The sequence below is a fragment of the Nestor notabilis genome, unplaced genomic scaffold (assembly GCF_000696875.1).
Source record: "Nestor notabilis isolate BGI_N333 unplaced genomic scaffold, ASM69687v1 scaffold19585, whole genome shotgun sequence".
In the NCBI taxonomy this organism is placed as follows: Eukaryota; Metazoa; Chordata; class Aves; order Psittaciformes; family Psittacidae; genus Nestor; species Nestor notabilis.
In genome coordinates, this window is record NW_009928288.1 from 59263 (window position 1) to 78830 (window position 19568).

At 35.4% G+C, this 19568-nt stretch overlaps 1 protein-coding gene across 1 annotated transcript in view; it reads right to left on the bottom strand.

Annotated features, from left to right (window-relative positions):
* The window catches only part of KDM7A (lysine (K)-specific demethylase 7A), a gene marked incomplete at its 5' end in the record, with an annotated part of 33555 nt that extends 19665 nt beyond the window's left edge, over positions 1-13890 (bottom strand). The window contains 8 exons of the mRNA XM_010014448.1: positions 1460-1566; positions 2283-2370; positions 5851-6013; positions 6643-6829; positions 7089-7230; positions 9096-9256; positions 10146-10263; positions 13797-13890. Coding sequence (XP_010012750.1) covers positions 1460-1566; positions 2283-2370; positions 5851-6013; positions 6643-6829; positions 7089-7230; positions 9096-9256; positions 10146-10263; positions 13797-13890 — 1060 coding nt within the window. The remainder of the gene's footprint in view (positions 1-1459; positions 1567-2282; positions 2371-5850; positions 6014-6642; positions 6830-7088; positions 7231-9095; positions 9257-10145; positions 10264-13796) is intronic.
* Between the last annotated feature and the right edge of the window lie 5678 nt (positions 13891-19568).

Sequence of the window (19568 nt, forward strand, 5' to 3'; positions counted from 1 at the left end):
ACAGCTCCTATGTGTTCTGACGAGTTTGCAAGTCTTAAACACACAGGGGTGAGACCAACCAAAGCAAGCTTTCAAGAAGAAAATACTCCTTTTGGGTTCGGGTTTTTTTTGTTTTCTTTTGTTTGTGAGTTTTTTGTTTTGTTTTCTTTTTAAGGAAGAATTTTCTGCAAGTTTGTTCTATTTGGTAACATTTCTAAGTTGCTTTAGGCTCATCCAGAAACTTTAAATGCTCATTTAGGAAACAAGGGTTGTTCAATGCCATTATCTACTGAAAGGAGAATAAATAGTTTTCCATAACTGTGACTATTTTCATATTTAAAAAAAAAAAAAAAAAAGTTACATGAGATTCTGCTCTCTTCCAAAGCAGAAGCTGAATTTAGCAGACTCCTCTGCTGAATTATTTCCTCTGAATTACATATTTTGGACTATGATGTTTATTAAGATTAAATAGAGCAGGCAGAGGGCAAGATATTTGAGGAAAAGAAGGTGAAGTCAGACAGACTCTCTCAAGCTGGATTATACACAGGTACAGATACAGGCATTACAGGACTAGATGAGGAAGTTTGAAAAGGACCAGCAACTGTCAAGAACAAAAGGTTGTTGAGATGCCTACTAATAAACACTCATATCAATGATTTAACACAGCTCATAAGAACTGATGCATCTTTCCTACAAAAGCCCTCATAGACAGTTTTCCCTTCACAACAAAGGGCAAGATAACAAGTAGTCTGACTGAAAAGGTCAAAGAAATTGTAGAAGTGCAAGAAAACTTCTTCATTCAGCTGCAAAGCCACCAAGAAGAAACCCATAAATATAAATTAGTGGGATCATTTAGAGAGTCCTCTGCTGAAAAAAAGAGACTATCCAAGGGGACTCAAAAATCTTAAATGACACAGAAGAAGCTTGAGTGAAAAACTGATGCCACTGAAGTAAGTTTCCTATCTTCTTTAACAAGGTCGTTTCAAATAATGGCAAATTAATCCTGTTTGGCTGGTAGCATAATTGCACTGCGGCAGGATCTCAGATACTCAGTCTTGATAACCTAGAATATTTTCACTGACCAAATACACCATCAGCATTGGAAGAAAAACACTAACAAAATAGTTCAAACGTTCCAGAAGCATGCTACAAAGTGTTCGTTACGCGCATCACCAGGTGTACTAAGATTTCTGCACAGTGCAAGTTAGCCTACAAACCTTCGATCACCAAAGCAGGTTCCACAAAGATCATTAGCTAGAACCTAGAACTGCCAGATGTAAAATAATATGGCTTTAAAAAAAAAAAAAAAAAAATTAAAAAATATTAAAAAAATCAAGTCTGGTTTTCCAGCTTACAAAGTTTCAAAGTTTCCTCTGTTCACACAGCAGCAGTATTATCTTCTCCATTATCAATGAAGAGGAAAAAAAAAAAAAAAAAAAAGTAGATACATGTATATCTTTTGAAATAAAACAAGGATTACCTTTCAATGTTTCCAGTAAGTTTTTGGCCACAAACCAACAGATGGCTTCAAAGAAAGGAAATTTGAAAAGATCCGGGGTTTTTAGCCTCTTCTCCATTTCATAACACCTGAATAAATAAAATATTACAAAACATGAACAATTTAGTTACTAAATTCATTATTCAACTATATAATCGTTCAAACTGACACAATGTCTAAAATAAAATAATCATGGCCATGATAAATAAAAGAAGTCAAGTCTCATATAGTTAAATCCCAACAAGACCACAGACAAGTTTGAACTCTGGTCTCATCCAGGCTCTGACCTTATCAAGTTTGACTGCAGCAGTTCTAAGAATAAAGTTGGACTTCATAAAACTAGGATACAAACCCAATGTGTGATCTTTTAACAGATGGAATTTTATCAGGATTCCACTTTAATAAATAAAAACAATATATTTAAAAGACAGGTCCATATCTTGGACAAAATCTAAATACAGCTGCCCTCAGAGCAATGCTGACTTGAGTAGGCTAATTTCAACTCTGTGTCACACACCTGGGGCTTGCTCAGTTTTGTTTTACTCACTTAGACTAATTTCCAAAGTAGAGTTTTTCTTTCTCTTTCATTTGCTTACATTCTTGCATACCAGTCATTTTAATTTTGAAACAAACTTTGCAGAAGTAAAGTAAGAGTATGTGCTTGATAAATTCTAACTGAAAATGACACTATTGTCTGCTTGAGAGCCTGTACCAATCTCATCCTGGCTAAAAGCATGAAGAAATATATTTATTAAAGGACTACCCTACTCATTGAGAAACAGGTATAGGAAGAGCTGAGACTAACCTGAGCTGCATGCCAATGTTGAGGTTGTGCAAAAAGTTTCCTCCGAAAGCCATACAATCCTGAGACGTGAGCACAGCGTGAATCCAGCCTGAAATGACAGATTCTGAAACTTAGTGCGTACATATAAATTATTGTAAGAGTGTTTTTAAATACATATGTAAGTAAAAAACACGGTACCTTGAAATAAAAAAAAGGCAAACAAATTTGTATTCTGTGCTATAATAAGTAAATTTTAAAAGAATATAAATTCAAAGTTTTAGAAATCTAGTGGAACTGTGGTTTTCTGGAAGTGTTAAGATTAAGACATTTTTCATTGGAATGCAAGACTGCCACTGATTTTTTTAAAGTAAAAATTCCCACCCAATTTTCCATCCAATCAACAAAAATAAACAAGTCAGGAGAGTGAAATTATACTGAACAGAAGATACACTCACAAAAATAGAAATTATATTCCTTTAAATATTTACATGTTGCTTACAGTAACTAAGCCATTTGCTCAACCTAAAGTAATCTAGCAATACTGAAGTTTCTCAAATAGGAATTCAGATGTGGTTCCATAAATTATTCTAAATACAGTCATCCCAATTGCAGTGATATTATGATCAGTTTAAAATCCAGTCTTGGCACTCTGACTATATGAATTTGTCACGTAATTGAAATACTGTCCCTATGAACTCTATAATTGAACATGGCAAAGTATGGCAAACATTATGCTACTAATCTAGCTGATTACTACCCCATAATTTCAAGTACACAAAAGAACATATGATATTAGCTTCCTGGTTAAAAATAGTTATTTTAAAAATTTTAATGGGCAGCTTTAATGTAAATTAACTACAGTTTCTTCTTTCAGGATTTTTTTTATTTCGCATGCATATATATGATATTTTGACAAAAGATGAGTTGGCCATACATTTGCAGATTACTTCATGGTCTGACTGACTGTAGCTAAGATGTACAAAAAGGAAGCTTCCCACAGGAAGCAAGATCAGCCCAAATCACAAGCAACTAAAGATTGCAAATTACATAAAATCCATGCCCCAATTCAGCTATGACCAACTAGTTCCAGTTGTTGTGGCACCATATGTAAAAAGACCTGAAACCTGGCAACCATGCTGATTAAGGAACATACTTACTGTAAAGCCTGGGAAGGAAGGAAGTTACAGAATGGTACATGAGAAAATGTAGAATACAGTGATGGATGCAACATAAAAGGGTTTTTTTAATTAGTATTACACATTGTTCAGTTTTACTTCAGTTCTTTGAGAAATGCAGTGCAGTGAAGATTGCCTTATACTGCCAGCTGTATTTTGCATTTTTTAATATGGTTTCAGTTTTTCACTCTGATCATCATCACTGCAGTAGATTAATACCTCTGACTCTCCAAGGGAAGATGTGTGTTTCAATTCTTTACGCACACATCTCCACAGACACTGATAAAACTGATAACAAAGCCTCATCACTGTTATATCAACACCAAGGATTTTTATGGCATGCCTCTATCAGCCAAAAGATTCAATTTTTCTACATTCCTACTCAATGTTTTTATGCTGTAGTTTGATCAAGTTCCATGTAACAATGCAAGAAAATTTGGTGTAGACCACACAGAATATCCTAAATAATATTTAAATAACTCTTAAGAGCCTCCCAGTAGGTGCTATGCATCTACATGCAAGATTGATTTTAAATCAGAAGACTACTCTGAACATATTTCAGCGATTATAAAGTAATTATGACATCCACTAGCATCAGTGTAAGCAGGAACAGCAAAGTGATTTTTCAGTAGAGATCAGGGTGTTTTTTTTAAAGCCTTTAATCAGTCTTACAGAATTTCACATTTTTAAACACCTGCCTTGAAACCTAGTATAAGTCATTGGTTCCTACACTACACTCCATCACATGAATGTGCGTATACACATACGTCAACACACATTTACATTTAAAAGAATAATTTTATGTGTACACACACACAAATTCAAGTATACATTAGAACGTAATACTGTTCTAATATAACATTAGATACATAAAGTATCTAATGATACATAAAGTATCATTTTATGATACTTTCCTTTTTGGCCACATTACAGTGAGAGCTCAGATTCAGCTGATTACTTGGGAATCAGTAACTATTTTCAAAGATCTATGCATCACAGTAAAGTTCTCCATTCTGTAATTTTGCATTCTTTGTTCACAGATGTATGATTTTTATGCTCAGATGAATGGAAAAATCAATGTCATCTCCTGCCAAAAACATATGGTTTTAAAAAGCTCTGAGTGTTCACGAATGTTAAGTGCATATATAGCTTCTCACCATGCAGTATTTATTCTACTCAAGCCATGAGCTAGAACAGTAAACACTAAACCTCACAGGGAGAGAACTGAGCTATAAAAAAAAAAAGTTTGTCTAGGAAGTCCATGACAGAATAAGGTATTGAGCATAACCTTCAAGGCTTATTCTAGAAGTAGAAACATGCACTATTTTCTTTCTCCAATGTATTTAAAGCTTCCTCCAATCAAAAAGGGATGGTAGTACCCAGTACAAATCTTTAATAACAAAATAATTAAAAAAGTATTTCTGTGAATGGACTGGATACGTGAATATACAATAAGTTAGCTGGCACTTGCTTTATTAGCAAAACATGGTTTCATTTATTCAACTTCTAAGTTCATGGTATTTGGGAGTTTGGGTGGGGTGAAAGTGATGTGTTTTGTTTGGAGGATTGTTCTGTGGGTTTTTTTGTAAATAAAAAAGTTACATTTTGGTATTTCTCTTTTCTTAAAAATGTTCTGTAATTTATTAGATACTATTAGCTGATGGCTGTAAGAACTGGTAAAGAAAATCAGAGAAAACCATACCTCTGCATCATTTTTAAAGAAAGCTGCTGAAATAAGTTTACGAACACTACAGTTTCATAACCTGTATCTACAAATATCCTTTTATTTTCAATAAAAAGAATTAACACATGAATCCAATTATATATTCTTTAGTTTTATTTAGGGACAGTTCCATTTTGATCAGAAGCTCCACAGGCTCCACCACAGTTTAGATTTCCCTGCTGACAGGAAAAAAAAAAAAAAAAAAGGAAAAAGAGAAAACCCCACCCAAAAAGCCCACCCATATTTTATTTTTAATTCTCTAGCCTACAGCATAAGTAGTCCATGTGATGTTTTTGTAATAATTTCACCTAGTGGTTCTTATAGTATTCAAAAGCTGTAAAAATTGTAACATATAAAATTAAGATAAGAATTCAGTCTGGATATCTATCAAATGGTGAACAATGTGTCCCCTATGAATTAGAACTGTTTTCATGATATCTAACTTCAGCTTTCATTTGTTGTCTTATAATTGGGTAATAAGCATCCTTTCTTTCCCTGATAACTGTTACTACTGTCAGGCGACCTAAAAAGCTAATTACTTGTTTTGAAAATCTGAATTCCTTAATTTTTTATTATTCTCTTGTCCAAAATTATAGGAGAAATCAAATGTTGACGATGCAATCATTTCAGGATACCATCAATTCCTGGTGGTTAAACATGCAAAGTCCTATAACTAAGGGTATTATCTTACCTGTTGGAACAAATAAAGTGTGTCCTTGCTTCACAACACATTTGTAACATTTGTCAACCTTGTCCCCAAAATATACTTCACTCTGGGTGACAGATGAACTCCAAGACTCATAGAGAGCCAAATTTTCATCAGTGGGCTTAATCAAATAGAATATCTTCTCACCCTATTAAACAGAAATGCCAAATAAATAAATGAATGTCCTCCTGAAGTCCTACTACAACCTCTGAGTCATTCCTAATTAAGTAACAAATTGCTTTAAGTGATATGTAAGCCATATTTCCACCATGGAATGTCAAGAGTTTTCGGAACTGTAATCCACCAAAAGCTGAGCCCAGTTGGTGTTTTATGATGTAATACCAGCAAACAAAACAAAGCTTTTCATTGAAATGTAAAAATAATCCAGCTTTTATAAACAATTTATGGATCTGTGCACACGTCACATGACAAAACATAAGATGAAACCACTTTGCCTCTTCTATGACGTATACATGGTGAAAGTTTGTGAGAAGAATAAACAGTCGAGTATGTCAATAATTTTTATTCTATTAATTTCTTCGTACCAAAGCTCCACTATGTCACCTACCAGTCTACTAAAATGATCAGTCAACTAGCTAACAGTCTAGAAGTCACCAACAGAATAAAAACATATCACCAACAATCAGTAATTCACTTTAAAGCTCCTCCCCTGGCTTTTTAAGCACAAAATTTCATACAGGAGACGATGCCATGGCAGAAGGCTTCACACCTAAAGAATATTGTTTCACATAGTAATAAATCAAGAAGCCTTCATACCCAGAGAACATGGTACCAAACTGATGTTCCTCCAAAATCGATATGAAAATCAGTATAGCTGTCCTGGACACCCATCAAGCAATACTTCTGAACAAAAGGCTTAGGGAAGACAGAATCATCTGGCCAATAATTTTCCACCCATGAAAGCTTTCTGGCAATATCTGGTACTTCCACTAATTCAGACATCCTTTTAAAGAAAACAAAAAAAGAACCATAAATATAATCAAGAATAATCACACCTCTTTTTAAGTGACAGCTTTAAATTTGTTTCCTACAAAATTATTACTTATGAATAAGTGGTTTATGCTCACATTACATCATAGTAGGTATCTACATAAAATATGCAGCCTCCTGTCTTTCCCACTACAGACATTATATTCCTACACATACTGTTCAGCTTAGTGAAAACCACTTCCTGTGTTCAAGGAATTAAAGTCGATACTCACTTTGTGTCCGAGAATTCCAGGCTGATCACATTCAATACTTTTGGTCGGTCAGGATTTGTGAAATACTTAATATAATTATGGAGCTTCATTTTACTGTCTGCTTGCCTTGCTACATCTATTACATCTATCACTTTGTCACCACCTGTGAAAAATAGGATGACTTTCTTAAACCTATCACAGATAAAAACAGCCAAGGTATTTAAGAGAAATTCAACTTTTTTCCAGCCTTTATCAAAACATTTCTGCACAAAAACTCCACTACCAGTATTCTCTTGGAACAGAGGCAGATCAGTATAAACAAACTCCTTAGTAGGTCTAACTTTAATTGCTGTAATCAGCTAAGGACAGAATGAAAATCACTCTAAAAATAAGTTCTCTTTCCAGTGGCTAACAAAGAAGAAAAAGAGCATTATAGAATGACTGCAACTGGCTTAAAAAAATGGGTTTGTGGCTGCATTGGAAAGACTAGTGTAGAGAAAGTTACCAAGGCAGAGCTATTCCTCACTCTTCCTATTAATCATCACCACAGCACTTGAATATTTAGCACAAGGACCATTGAGAATTATTTACAATAATAAATCCTTCTGTTCACGGCTTGTAATTCTTAGCAAACTGAAGTAAACTTGCACCATGATTAATGTTAATGTTAAAAACCATGCAGGTACTCCTTTGCAAACATTCTACAGCCCACCCCCACCATCCTTATATACATGCATAACTTTTAATCACACAGTAATTTATTTCGCTGAGTAACTAATTGCCATGACTGTGCTTCATTTCTGAAGACAACAAGGATTGGTTTACATATCATGTATTTTAAAGTGATACATCTGTAGAACTAGACAAGCAAGAAGCCACCTTTAGCCAAGAGAAAGCCAACAACATCATTACAGCAATTGTTTTCTGTCCATCTAGCTATACAACAGTCAAATTTGACAATTACTTTTGGAATGCTGGAATGTATGTAGATGTACATTATTAACATAATTACTTCAAAATTACAAGTTGATACTAAATCACTAAATTCCAGTTGGAATAATAATTATTCAGTTTTCTTATTTTTTTTATTTCAGTAATGGAAAGGTAAATCTGTAGCATTCCAACTTATTTCTCCAAACTGCAGAACCTGGCAGGTCAAAATATACATATGAGAATGAAAACATCAAGTTTCTCTAAATCTGAAGAGGCAGTATTCCAAAGTATTAAAACTATAGTAACACTTTAAAGCAGAACACGTTACTGTTTATAAGCATCATAAATGTAACAACTTTCTATATACTACATACTTCTTGCATTCCGGTGCCACTGTAAAATGTTGATGGACATGAAAACATACTTTCAACTCACATCATTATATTAGATTATCACAAGAACATGGACAAGGCCATATACAAACTTCTCAACTGTACTATATGTTACAGGAAATGTCACCCTTCTGTTGGTTCAGTCTCTATTTCTTTATACTGCATACCTACATGAGGTTGAAATGGTTAGACTGTCAAGAGAGCTGATAAAGAAATGGTCCGTGGGAAGCTCTAGCTTTCCTGCTAAATGAAGCCAAGGTAGGAAATTGTCCAGCAAGGAAGACTTAATTCAGAAATGTCAGTTTACTGAGCCCAAAACATCAACTTTTGTAATATCATAACCGATGATTGAACTTTTTTGATCATCATGATTTATTCAATTCCCACAAAGAGAACAATCTTAAAAGTCACTATACTTTACAATATGAAGCAGAAAAAAACCCCATGTTTAGCTTGCATGAAAATTAACATGTTTGAAAGCTGAAAAGACTGTACTCCCATCACGTATCTACCACACAAGAAGAAAGAAAACACAAACAAATAAAACAAACAAAATTAACTCTCATATATTTAGTTCTAGTCTCTGCTAGTCTTCAATTTACATATATATTTAGCATCCTTATAATAAGCTCTTATAATCACGCAAATATTTATTTTAGTTTAAAGACAGAATAGTCTGTATATACTCCAGAGTGACTCTTACCTACATAGCGTTCCACATCTAAAACGGAGAAAGTTGGCGGAGGAAGTCTGAGCCCCAGACCATCTAATTTAGGAACCATAATTGGAACATCGAACCCATGTTTCTCCAAGTATCTTTGTGTCAGCTGGCTTCCATGCATTTTCAAAATTACTTCATCAGCACTGGTGGAAAGAAATAACGGAACATTAGCAAAAAAGCATCCTCCAAGCACTAATGAAAGAAAAAGAATTTAACTATTCTATGATTCTATAACATAATTTGGGAGAGAACAAATAGGAATGGCTACATTTGAATCCAAAAGAAGTGGTCCCAGTACTATTATATTAAGCATTTAACTGAAAGACAAAGAAAACTGTGTAAGCCAGCATGGAAATGTTTACTGTCACACATAACGTGGGAACTCATATGGTCTTTCTATATGACTGAGGACACAGTCGTTTAAGAGAATGGGGAAACAGAATTCTCAGAGAAGGCATTAAAGTACATTTTGGTAACAACAACAACCACCACCTCTTTTAAAGAACTGTAAGTCATTGTGTTGCAGTAAGATAGCTAACCACAACTCAGGATGAAAATACAACCATGTTTCTCTACTTTCCTCCAAAGCATGGGAGAACAGATAGACTATCAGCTCACATAAGCGTTACTTGGAACAAAAGCTGAGGAATAGACAGAAAATAATTCTGACAGTTCAGAAAGAAAAGCCACCACTCATGCTACTACCCTCACTCCCCAACAAAAAAATAAAATAAAATAAAAAATCAAAACCCAAAACCTCCAATGCTTTCAAATCACCCTACAGCAGTCCCAACAGACAACGTATCCCAGTGCAAAACGGGAAGCTACTGCATGAAGATGCAAATGTATCCACATGAAACAGTGACTGGGGATGGGGGTGGTGGTAGTGGTGTTAAATTCTAAAAGAGAAGGAAGTGATCCTCAACCTTCCTTTTCTGAAGCAGAGAAAATGTCAGCTGTCTCCTCTAAGACACACTCAGTGACGACACATCTCTCTTTTTTTCACTGAAATTTGAATGTAAGCTCTGGTACCTTGGGAAAGAGCGAGCCCGCAGCTGTTTAACAAAGGTCCGTGTTCCAGCCTGCACCGGTTTGGAACCATCATCCAACTCTGTGTAGTCATGTCTGTGCCAGTTCCTCCTCTTCTTCACTACAAGTTTCAGAAGGATTACATTTTGAATTAGTTAAATCAGATGGCTCAGCTTAGCAGTCGTCCCGCCAGTGAGCCAGACATGCCTCAATCACATTACTATGATTAACAACCTTATGGTTTATGCAGAGGACACTCCACCTGTCTGCAACACATGAAGTCTTCAGGACACCTGACAGTAACCCTTTGTACTTCTATAGCTCCTTCTATATGAGAACCTCAGTGCACATTATACACAATTTAAGACTGCATACGCAGTGCAGCACAAGCAAACAGCAGCAGCCTAAAAGCTGTCCAAATCTAAAAGGTCAGCAACAAAACTAGGAAATTAAAGTTCTATTTCTAAACCTCAGACTTCCTTGTCTCTTCAAGATCCACAGACTTCATTTTATATATTACCATAGAATTAACAGCACCTAATCCCATTGACCTATCTCACCATATGAGCATACTCATATCCAGTCTGATAATATTACTACTACTCACTACCATACAGTGTTTGAAACCAAAGCACTTTTCTTATATACACTGCTTATGTCTCCATAACAGTTTTGGGTGTAAAGGGCTTTGGGCAAGCACAATACACATAACACAAGCATTGCATCCCAAAGCAATCAACATCTGAGTGGTTTGAAGCTTTAATGCACTGTTACAGCATATTAATAAAGAAAAATCAATTAATCTTCTATTATAACTTTGGGAGTCTGAAACTGACAGTTCAATAGCAACTAAATCGCATAATATTACTAATATTAAGCAAAAATTGAGTCATATCTGCTGAGGAAACACAGGAGAAGGAAAAGCTACTGTTCCTTGTCAATACAAATGGTGTTATACAGGCGTATATAAAACAGTCTGTAATGCAAATACAACACCCAGCTAAACAATTGTATTAGCAGGAATTGTAACTTTATGGAAGAGCTCATTCTTAAGTTTACCAAAGTCATGATGTACCCAAAATCTAAAAAAGTACCAGCAATACTGAGAACACAGCTAACAGTAACAGGAAGCTAAGGACTTGGGGTGGGGAGGGGGGTGGTGTGTGGAAAGGTGGTTTCTAAAAACAAAAATAAAATGCTGCTTCTCCAGAAAGCAAAAACCCAGTTGATTATATAGGAATAACTGACATTTTATAGTCATTAAACAGAAGAGGTAATTGTTCCTATTGACAAGCTGTTTCCTACAGACGTGACAAAATGTACCCTTTAGAAGATACTTAAGAGAATAAACTGACATTTATAGTTATTTGCTAACCTGAAAACCAGTGCTGAAGAGTCTGCTTAATAAGCCAGCTACCCAAATACAGTAAAACATCATAAATAATGAAGCCAGGCTTATTAAGTTTTCAAAGCTATTTTCTCACTCATAAATAATGACACAAGAAATTAGTGGCTAATACTAATTTGCAACAAAGTAGTTTCTCATAAATTCACTACCATTATAACAGTTCATTAAAACTGTAAGATGATACAGCTGCTTATGATAATTTATAGCACAGGTCCAACTTCTAAAAATCTACCTTTCCAACACTTAAAATCGGAAATTGAAGTTATTCTCTTACTTAGTACTTGGCAATGTACTTGCATACAGTAAATCATAGAATACCACTTCTATGGCCTGGTACATCATCTCATATTGTCAGCTCAAACCAAACATTGGCACTACTACCATAGTCAAAAAACCCCCCAAAGAACAGGCGGGAGGATATTTACAGGATTTAAGAAGGTAACAGCAGAAAGTAATGTCCTGACAATCACAGTCCAGTTAACATTTACTGCACCTAGTGCTCTCTTAAAACCTCTAGAGTCTGGTGGTAAACCTGACATCAAAATAGAATATGAAGACTCTAAACCAAATAAGCTAAGAAAACTCCACAGTGGATTACTATTTTTTGAAATTGCTCTTATTATTATAATTTAAGATTTTAGGATGAATTGCTTAGCATTTTATACACATGGTTGTTTACTAAAGGTCTTTTAAAGTTGTTGCTCTTCCAAATCAAGACACGGATTTCTTTTTTGTTTGAAACAAGAAGAAATTGATTGGTTAATTTGATCTTTACATCTAACTATACAGTAGCTTTCTTTTCATTATTGGTACTTTTACATCACTAATTTTGTAGGGTACTGAAAGTAACCATCCACTTGATAGTATGAAGTGTATTTTTCTAGTATATTTTTAGTAATTTTTTTGCAGTATGTTGTTTGATTAGATGGGATTATACACACAAGCATCTTCTGAAATCATAGATACACTCGCCCTTCTAAATCAAATAGAAGAATTTATGTCTCTTTCAAAACTTCTTTTTCACATGATTTGAGCATCCTGGAGTATTGCTGCAACAGTTGAAGTCATGAGACATTATCAGTCTCTCCAAACACTGGAGTAAGTAGAGCCCAAACCACAAACTCTCATAATTTGATTCTGACAGCTTAGCTAAGAACAGTTAATAAAGTTCCAAGTGAAGACTTATTTCAATATATCACCTCTTGCTTGGGTTGCAAGTGACATGTCTGAACCACCGACTAAATCTAGATGATATACTTACCTAAGGCAATATGAAGTAATAAGGATAATTTTTACCACAGATTCTTGTCTTTTATAAAAGACTTCCAACAAAAAAATCACTCTTATCTCACTGTCAAATTGCTACAGGTGAAGCTAGCAGCCTCTGCACTATAAGAAAGGTTATTCACAGGCATCACAGTAAAGCATTATAGTTCTCCCAAAGGAACAGAAAAAAAGTTTTAAATTTACTAGCTTATTAGTTTGAAAGTCTGATATGATCCCCCTTCTACTCCTCCTAGTCCCTCTATGCCACAGGAACCAACAGGCAGAAAGGTGGGGAAAGAAATGGCTGTTACTTGTATTCTGATTTACAGGAGGGACATGAAGATTTTTAACTGAAAATGACACTGGAATACTAAAAACTACAAGCATGTAGAATAATTAACTTACCTTTTAGCCTCTAACTTGAAAGTACCTAATCCTGAAGTCACATACTGTGTAAGATATGTATCACACAACATACATCTATTAAGTAAGAGATGCTTTATCACTTTATTCATATTCCACAAGACTACTGCTGAGGATGCAGTGGTTTTAAACTTATTTCTAAATGGTAAATTCAGCTTTGAAAAGATACTAGATCTTAAGACACTGTTAACTATAAATAATTACATGGTCTTCAACAGAAAACAAAACAACACTTTTTCTAAACAATGATTCCCTAATTTACATTCTTTTGCTCTCTGTCAAGTGCAGATTGCTTAACTCTGTGCACTTTGCTTTCTCTAATCTATAGCAGTGGTTTATATTTTATTCTATCTGCATCTCCAGATTAAGGAACCTTTCAGGATGGTTTGTTTATTTTGTGGAGGTTTTTTATCAGCTCAGAGTTAGTCATGCAGAACAAGTAACTTATAAATAATCAAATCCATCTTGCTTGTTCTTTTGAACAGTCATTTTTCAATTGTATATGGCTAGAGAACAGACTGAAAGTGTAAAATAAAATCTGAATAACCCATACTTACTCAGAGAAGGTCCATGGAGAATTGCACAGTTGGGACAATGGTATAGGTCAATGTCAACAGCATGGTGCTCCTCTACCCCAACACAGCTGGAATGATATTTTTAAAATGTTAATGAGAATGCATGCAAGAGTTGTTTTTCAAGATATATATATATGTATATATGTATTTATATATAAAAGTTCTTACCAGAATACACTTTGTCTATAAAATCATGATACCAAATTATCTCAACCACTGAGTTGCCACACAAGTTTTGAGTAATAATTTTTTTATTGCTGAACACAGATTACCATTTAAAAAAAAGGAAATAAGAATCAGATTTCCTTAAAAATGAGGACACAATATATACCATTATCCTCAACCCACCAAAAACTTTGATCCTAATTACAGGAAACAGATTATGCAAAACCACTTAGGTGATTTTCTTTACAAAAAGGTAAGATTTCAAAAGAATTCTGAAGTCTGTGCTGTCAATTTATAGGAGGAGTCATAGATATTTTTCCTTGGTTTTGCCTTCCCCCCTCCTGCCCCACAAAAAGCACATAACTAACTCCTAACCCTAAATCAATGAAGAATACCTTCATATTCTTCCTGAAAACTTTACACTAGCTGTACTAGCTATGCAAGCTACAAAAGTGACCACACAAATCACTCTGTAGAAGTGTTTCTGTTTTAAACAGCAACAAGTATTTCAAAGAGCACTTGAGAGATGTAATGTTTTCCCAGCACACATTTTTTCCCAGATAAAACAATCAAAGTGGGATTGAAGTTGAAAATCTTTGTAACAGTCATGACAAAGCATCTACACAGCTGTATTATCTAAATAGTATAATTTTAAAGTCAAAACTAAGTCTATTTTCTTAGAAGTTAAAACACTAGAGGTTAACTGCATAAGATGTGCTTTTGCACAAAGTTCTCAAGGGTGAAAAAAAAAAAAAAAAAAAAGAGGTAATCCCTACTTGGCTTGTAGGACCTGAATTCTGGCAGACTTCTTTCTCTCTGAAGTTCATTGACACTTACAAAATTGCTGACTTTATAATACAGATGCAAGACTACAGCACTCAACATTTATACCAAAATTAGGTAGTTTTATTCAATGCATTCTGGTAACTTGAACAGTACTCCATTCACGCAACCCGCTTCATATTGGAGGTGTAATGACTGCTTAAACACTGAAGCTTTGAAATGATCCAGCTACATGAAGACTTTTTGCTAGCAGCCTAATGCCAAAACTGCTGACATGCTCCAGTTAAGTGTCAGGACATGCTGCCAAAACAATACACTAAACAGTCTAGCATTCACAGCACACCAAGGAACAAATCAAATCTGAAACTGAAAAGCATCTCCCATGTAACTATCAATGAGAAGTTCACCATTCTGAAATCCCTGTCAACAGCTGGTTCTTCTACTCTTCCATTCACTACATAGCACATCAAATTTCAAAATTATACAGCTTTTTTATATACATGCTATTTTAAAATCTAAATACAAAACTCAGCTGCCACAGTTCATCACAATTCTTGCAATATTTAGTATCTGTTTTAAGACCACAACTACAGGGATTGTTATTACATGAAAATTCATTTGACATATAAACAAAGAGAAAGGCAGAAATGGTCTTTAAAAATGCATGTCCCATTTCCTTCTGCTTGTGTTCCCTCTCTTTTTATAGAATGGATGAGTAACTCAATCCTATGTATTGTAAGAAAATTGTTTTAAAATGTACACTCTAGAAGCCCCACATGAAAAGGCTCAGTTTATACAACGTTCAGAATCCCAAGATTTTAGCTACATTTCTGAACAGCTAAAGATATTTATGTTGGACTGTATTTTGGTCATGTTTGTATAATTATTTAATGAAACAGTATGCCATGGAAAAACTTCACTTATTCCTTGTCCTCCTTCTTGGTGTTTATCTGACACATTCATCATCCCCCAATCAGATTATCTTGCTGACTAACACTAAGAACTTTGCATCAAAGTCCAGTAAAAATCCTTTGACAACTGTTGGTCATATTCTGTTTATGAATGTTATTTTTATTGTCTCTTATAGAATGGTACACAATGTGCTGAAAATAAAGTAGAAATTTTGTTAAGTACCAAACACTTTCTCTGACCTGATTAATTCTATAACCTTTCATTAAGGCATCTGGGGCTTTGTGTACAGAGACAGCAGGTGACACTGGAATGGTGTTAGAATAGCTGGAATTGCCATTCACTAAAGCAAGCAAACATTTTCAGTCTACCGGTTATGCTCTAAACTCAGAATTAACTGGGAAGGCAAGCCACTAACTGGGAGATACTGGAAGTGAACCTAGCAGCAGACAACCGACTAATGCAAAGGGCAAATGAGGTACCAGTAGCACCTGCAAGAACAAGCATTACCAAAGATGCCACAGAGCACATCAATCACATACAGCACCACTACAAGTCACTTTCTGAGTCCCTTTCTCCAACATACACAGATGAATCTGACATTAATCATTCTGGCTACTAGCAAGCAATCAATTACTGTGGTAACTGCAACTTCAGACCTCAAGCATCAAAGCAAGGTCATCAAGAGGTAGCAGAGAGCCTGGAAAGCATTAACACACTCAAACACAGTAACACTCCCTATCCACTGCTGTTTTCCTGAATGAAATATCATTATTAACCTTCACCTCACCATCCATTTGGGCTGAAATGTATTTATTATATATTACCTAGTTTCTGAATTGTTCATCTCCTGCAGGGAGGCTGTAGACTAATCCTCAGGAATGGTGAAAAGTTTACAATGTTACAAAATAAAAAAATAAAAAAAAAATAAACAAACCCAGAAAAAAAACCAAACCACAACGTTAAGAGGAATAGAAATTTTTGTACTGAAGGAGCTGTGCGAAAGTACATCTAACTCTGTTTATGAAGATGGAACGCCTGAACAAGCCCAATTTTACTTTAAATGGTTCTAGAAGCAGTAACAAGGTAGAAAAGAAATAGTTAAAAATAAGAGTCAGACTTTTGTAACTTCCCCAAGGTGACCAGTACCAAAGCAAGGTCAGCAAGAGGAAGTAGAAGAATTGGGGATGTGCTCCATTTTTTCCACCTACCTGTCCCTGGCAAGTGAAGAAAGCTCTTGCTACTCAAAGTTCGAGGAACTAATTCTCCAGACTTAAGTCTCACTAGAAGGTGGGTGGTTTTGATTTAGTCTCAACTTGCCATTTAATTATTGTATTTGTAGCTATGTAAAAGGAACAAATGTAAATAAAAAACAATCAAAAAAGGACTACCTAACATATCTGATAAGATACCAATGGACCTCTACTTTTCTGTAAAGGGAAAATAAGGTTTCTTTTGAGGGGTCTGGGAGAGGGTATCTCACAGAGGCTGTTCTCTACTGCAGTACTGCTATTAATTTACAATTTAAGAGAGGAGTCCACATAATTCAGTATGACAGATTCAACAGCTATTTCACAATTATGTTGGAATGTCTGTACAAGAAGTTTGCAGAAGTCTAACACATTTACAGGAAGCATTATCCCTGAAGACTACATGGTTCTACATAGTAAACCGCCCAAGGCACCTGACCCTCTCCTACAACAGCATGACGTTGTGAACAAATACTGGATCCATGCCAGTCACCACACAGGCTGCACCTTCCAACTTTTGATGCTACCAAGCACCACCACAAAATCTTTGAGACTGCTTAACTGCTTCTGTTGGCGTGACTGAAAGAATCCTGGTTTAAGAAAAAAATCCAAAGCACTTTTGATTCAAGGCTTTATTTACAGTGTCCTTAAAAGGACACAACTACTTAAGAAGCTATTTTGTCTTATTAACACAAGTAGTCTAAGTACCATTATATAAAATTCTAAGTATAAGAATGATTGCACACAGTTGCACTACTGCATACAGCTCCATATGTTCCAAACATAAAAGTGTGGGGATGGGAGTTGGGGGTTGTTTAGTCTGGAGAAGAGAAGGCCCACCAGGAGGACCTTATTATTCTCTACAACTAAATGAAAGGAGGTTGTAGTGAAGTGGGGGTTGGTCTCTTCTCCCATGTAACAAGTGATAGGACAAGAGGTGACGGCCTCAAGCTGCGCCAGGGGAGGTTTAGATTGGATATTAGAAAAATTTCTTCACTGAAAGGGTGATCAGGCATTGGAACAGGCTGCCCAGGGCAGTGGTGGAATCACCATCCTTGGAAGTGTTCAAAAAACTTGTAGATGAGGCCTTTGGTGACACGGTTTAGTGGTGGACTTGGCAGCCCTGGGCTAATGGCTGGACCTGATGATCTTGAAGGTCTTTTCCAACCTGGTTGATTCTATGATTCTAAGATACAAGTCTGGATGGCCGTTTTCCCAAGTTAATTGTCACAGCTGAAAAGACTAACAAGCCAGGTTACCAACTCCCAGAAAGGTATTTCTGCTAGGAAATTCTTGAGAATTCCTGTACAGAAGGCATACTGAAAATGTAAATCTTGAAAATGGAGAGAGGTAAGTGATTCTCAATGATCTAAAAGGACTGCAGAAAATAAATGGATCATCCTTAGCATGGAAAAATGAGTCAATTTGTCAAGAAGCTGTGTTGTACACAGGACACCATTTTTTTGTATTCCATCTTCTGTTCCTTTACCCCATATTCTCCATGAAGAAACATTATGGGTAATCTTTTCCTTTCTCTATGATCCTATTTCTGAACAAGAACTCAGCACATCCTCTTCTTCAAGTCCACCCTTGCATCAGCACCCACAACCTTTCTTGCTATGCTTCAGAGAGCACTGTAGGTTTTACCCATAAAAGGAGAAAAAAACCCCACATCTTAACATCCAGTAGGGAAATAAAAAAAAAAAATCAACAAAAAGCCTGCAACAGTGGAAAAATACTAGGAGTATTAGAGCATGTTACTAGGAACACAGGGCTATAGACAATTACTAGCAGTATAGAGATGTTTCCTATTATCTGACAGAGCAGATCCCCAAAAGGCTTTTTCAATTTCCAGTTATACACAGAACAGCTGAGAAGATATATAGGTGGTGAGTCCCTACTGCGTGTTAACAGGGATGAGGAAAGGAATAAATCAATTCTAGAGGTAGCAAAGATTCATTAGTAATAGAACAGCTCTAGTTGTCCAAAACCTGAAGTGTCTACAACAGGTACAGTTTCACGTAATACTAAGCTGCATGTAGCTATTGGTGCTGAAAAAAAGTACCACCCTCCTCTCTCCAACTGCCTGACCGTGGACACTTATTGCTTCTCTCACCAGATCTAAACCATCAGGATGCCATGTGCCAAGTCTGTTCAACAAACTGATCCAAAGCAAAAACTTAACCACTATGCAACTCACTTTTTCAGATAGGCTTTAGAAACCCTGACAATAGGATTCCTATAAATGAAAAATAAATAAAATAACATGTCACAGTTATATGCTGTTATTTATCAAGTACATAATTATGTTTTCAAGACATGATATTTGAAAATATTCTGTTATTTCATTTGTACCTTATTTTGTCTTTCTAACAATGACTGCTGAACTGTGGGAAGAGATGTCAGTTCAGCAATCTTCTGCTGACAATATACCATACAAAAAAAAGAGACTGATACTTGCCTTTTTTAGTTCTGGCCTAATTACTGAAGTTCACATCATCATGGATGGAGAGATATTTCTACTCATACACTGAGCAAGTAACTCTGTAAGTAGTAGGCAAGTATTACAGCCAACTTTTCCGTTTACCTTTAACAACATCTACAGTTACTAATTTCAACCCTAGTCTGTTTGAGTGTAACAAACCCC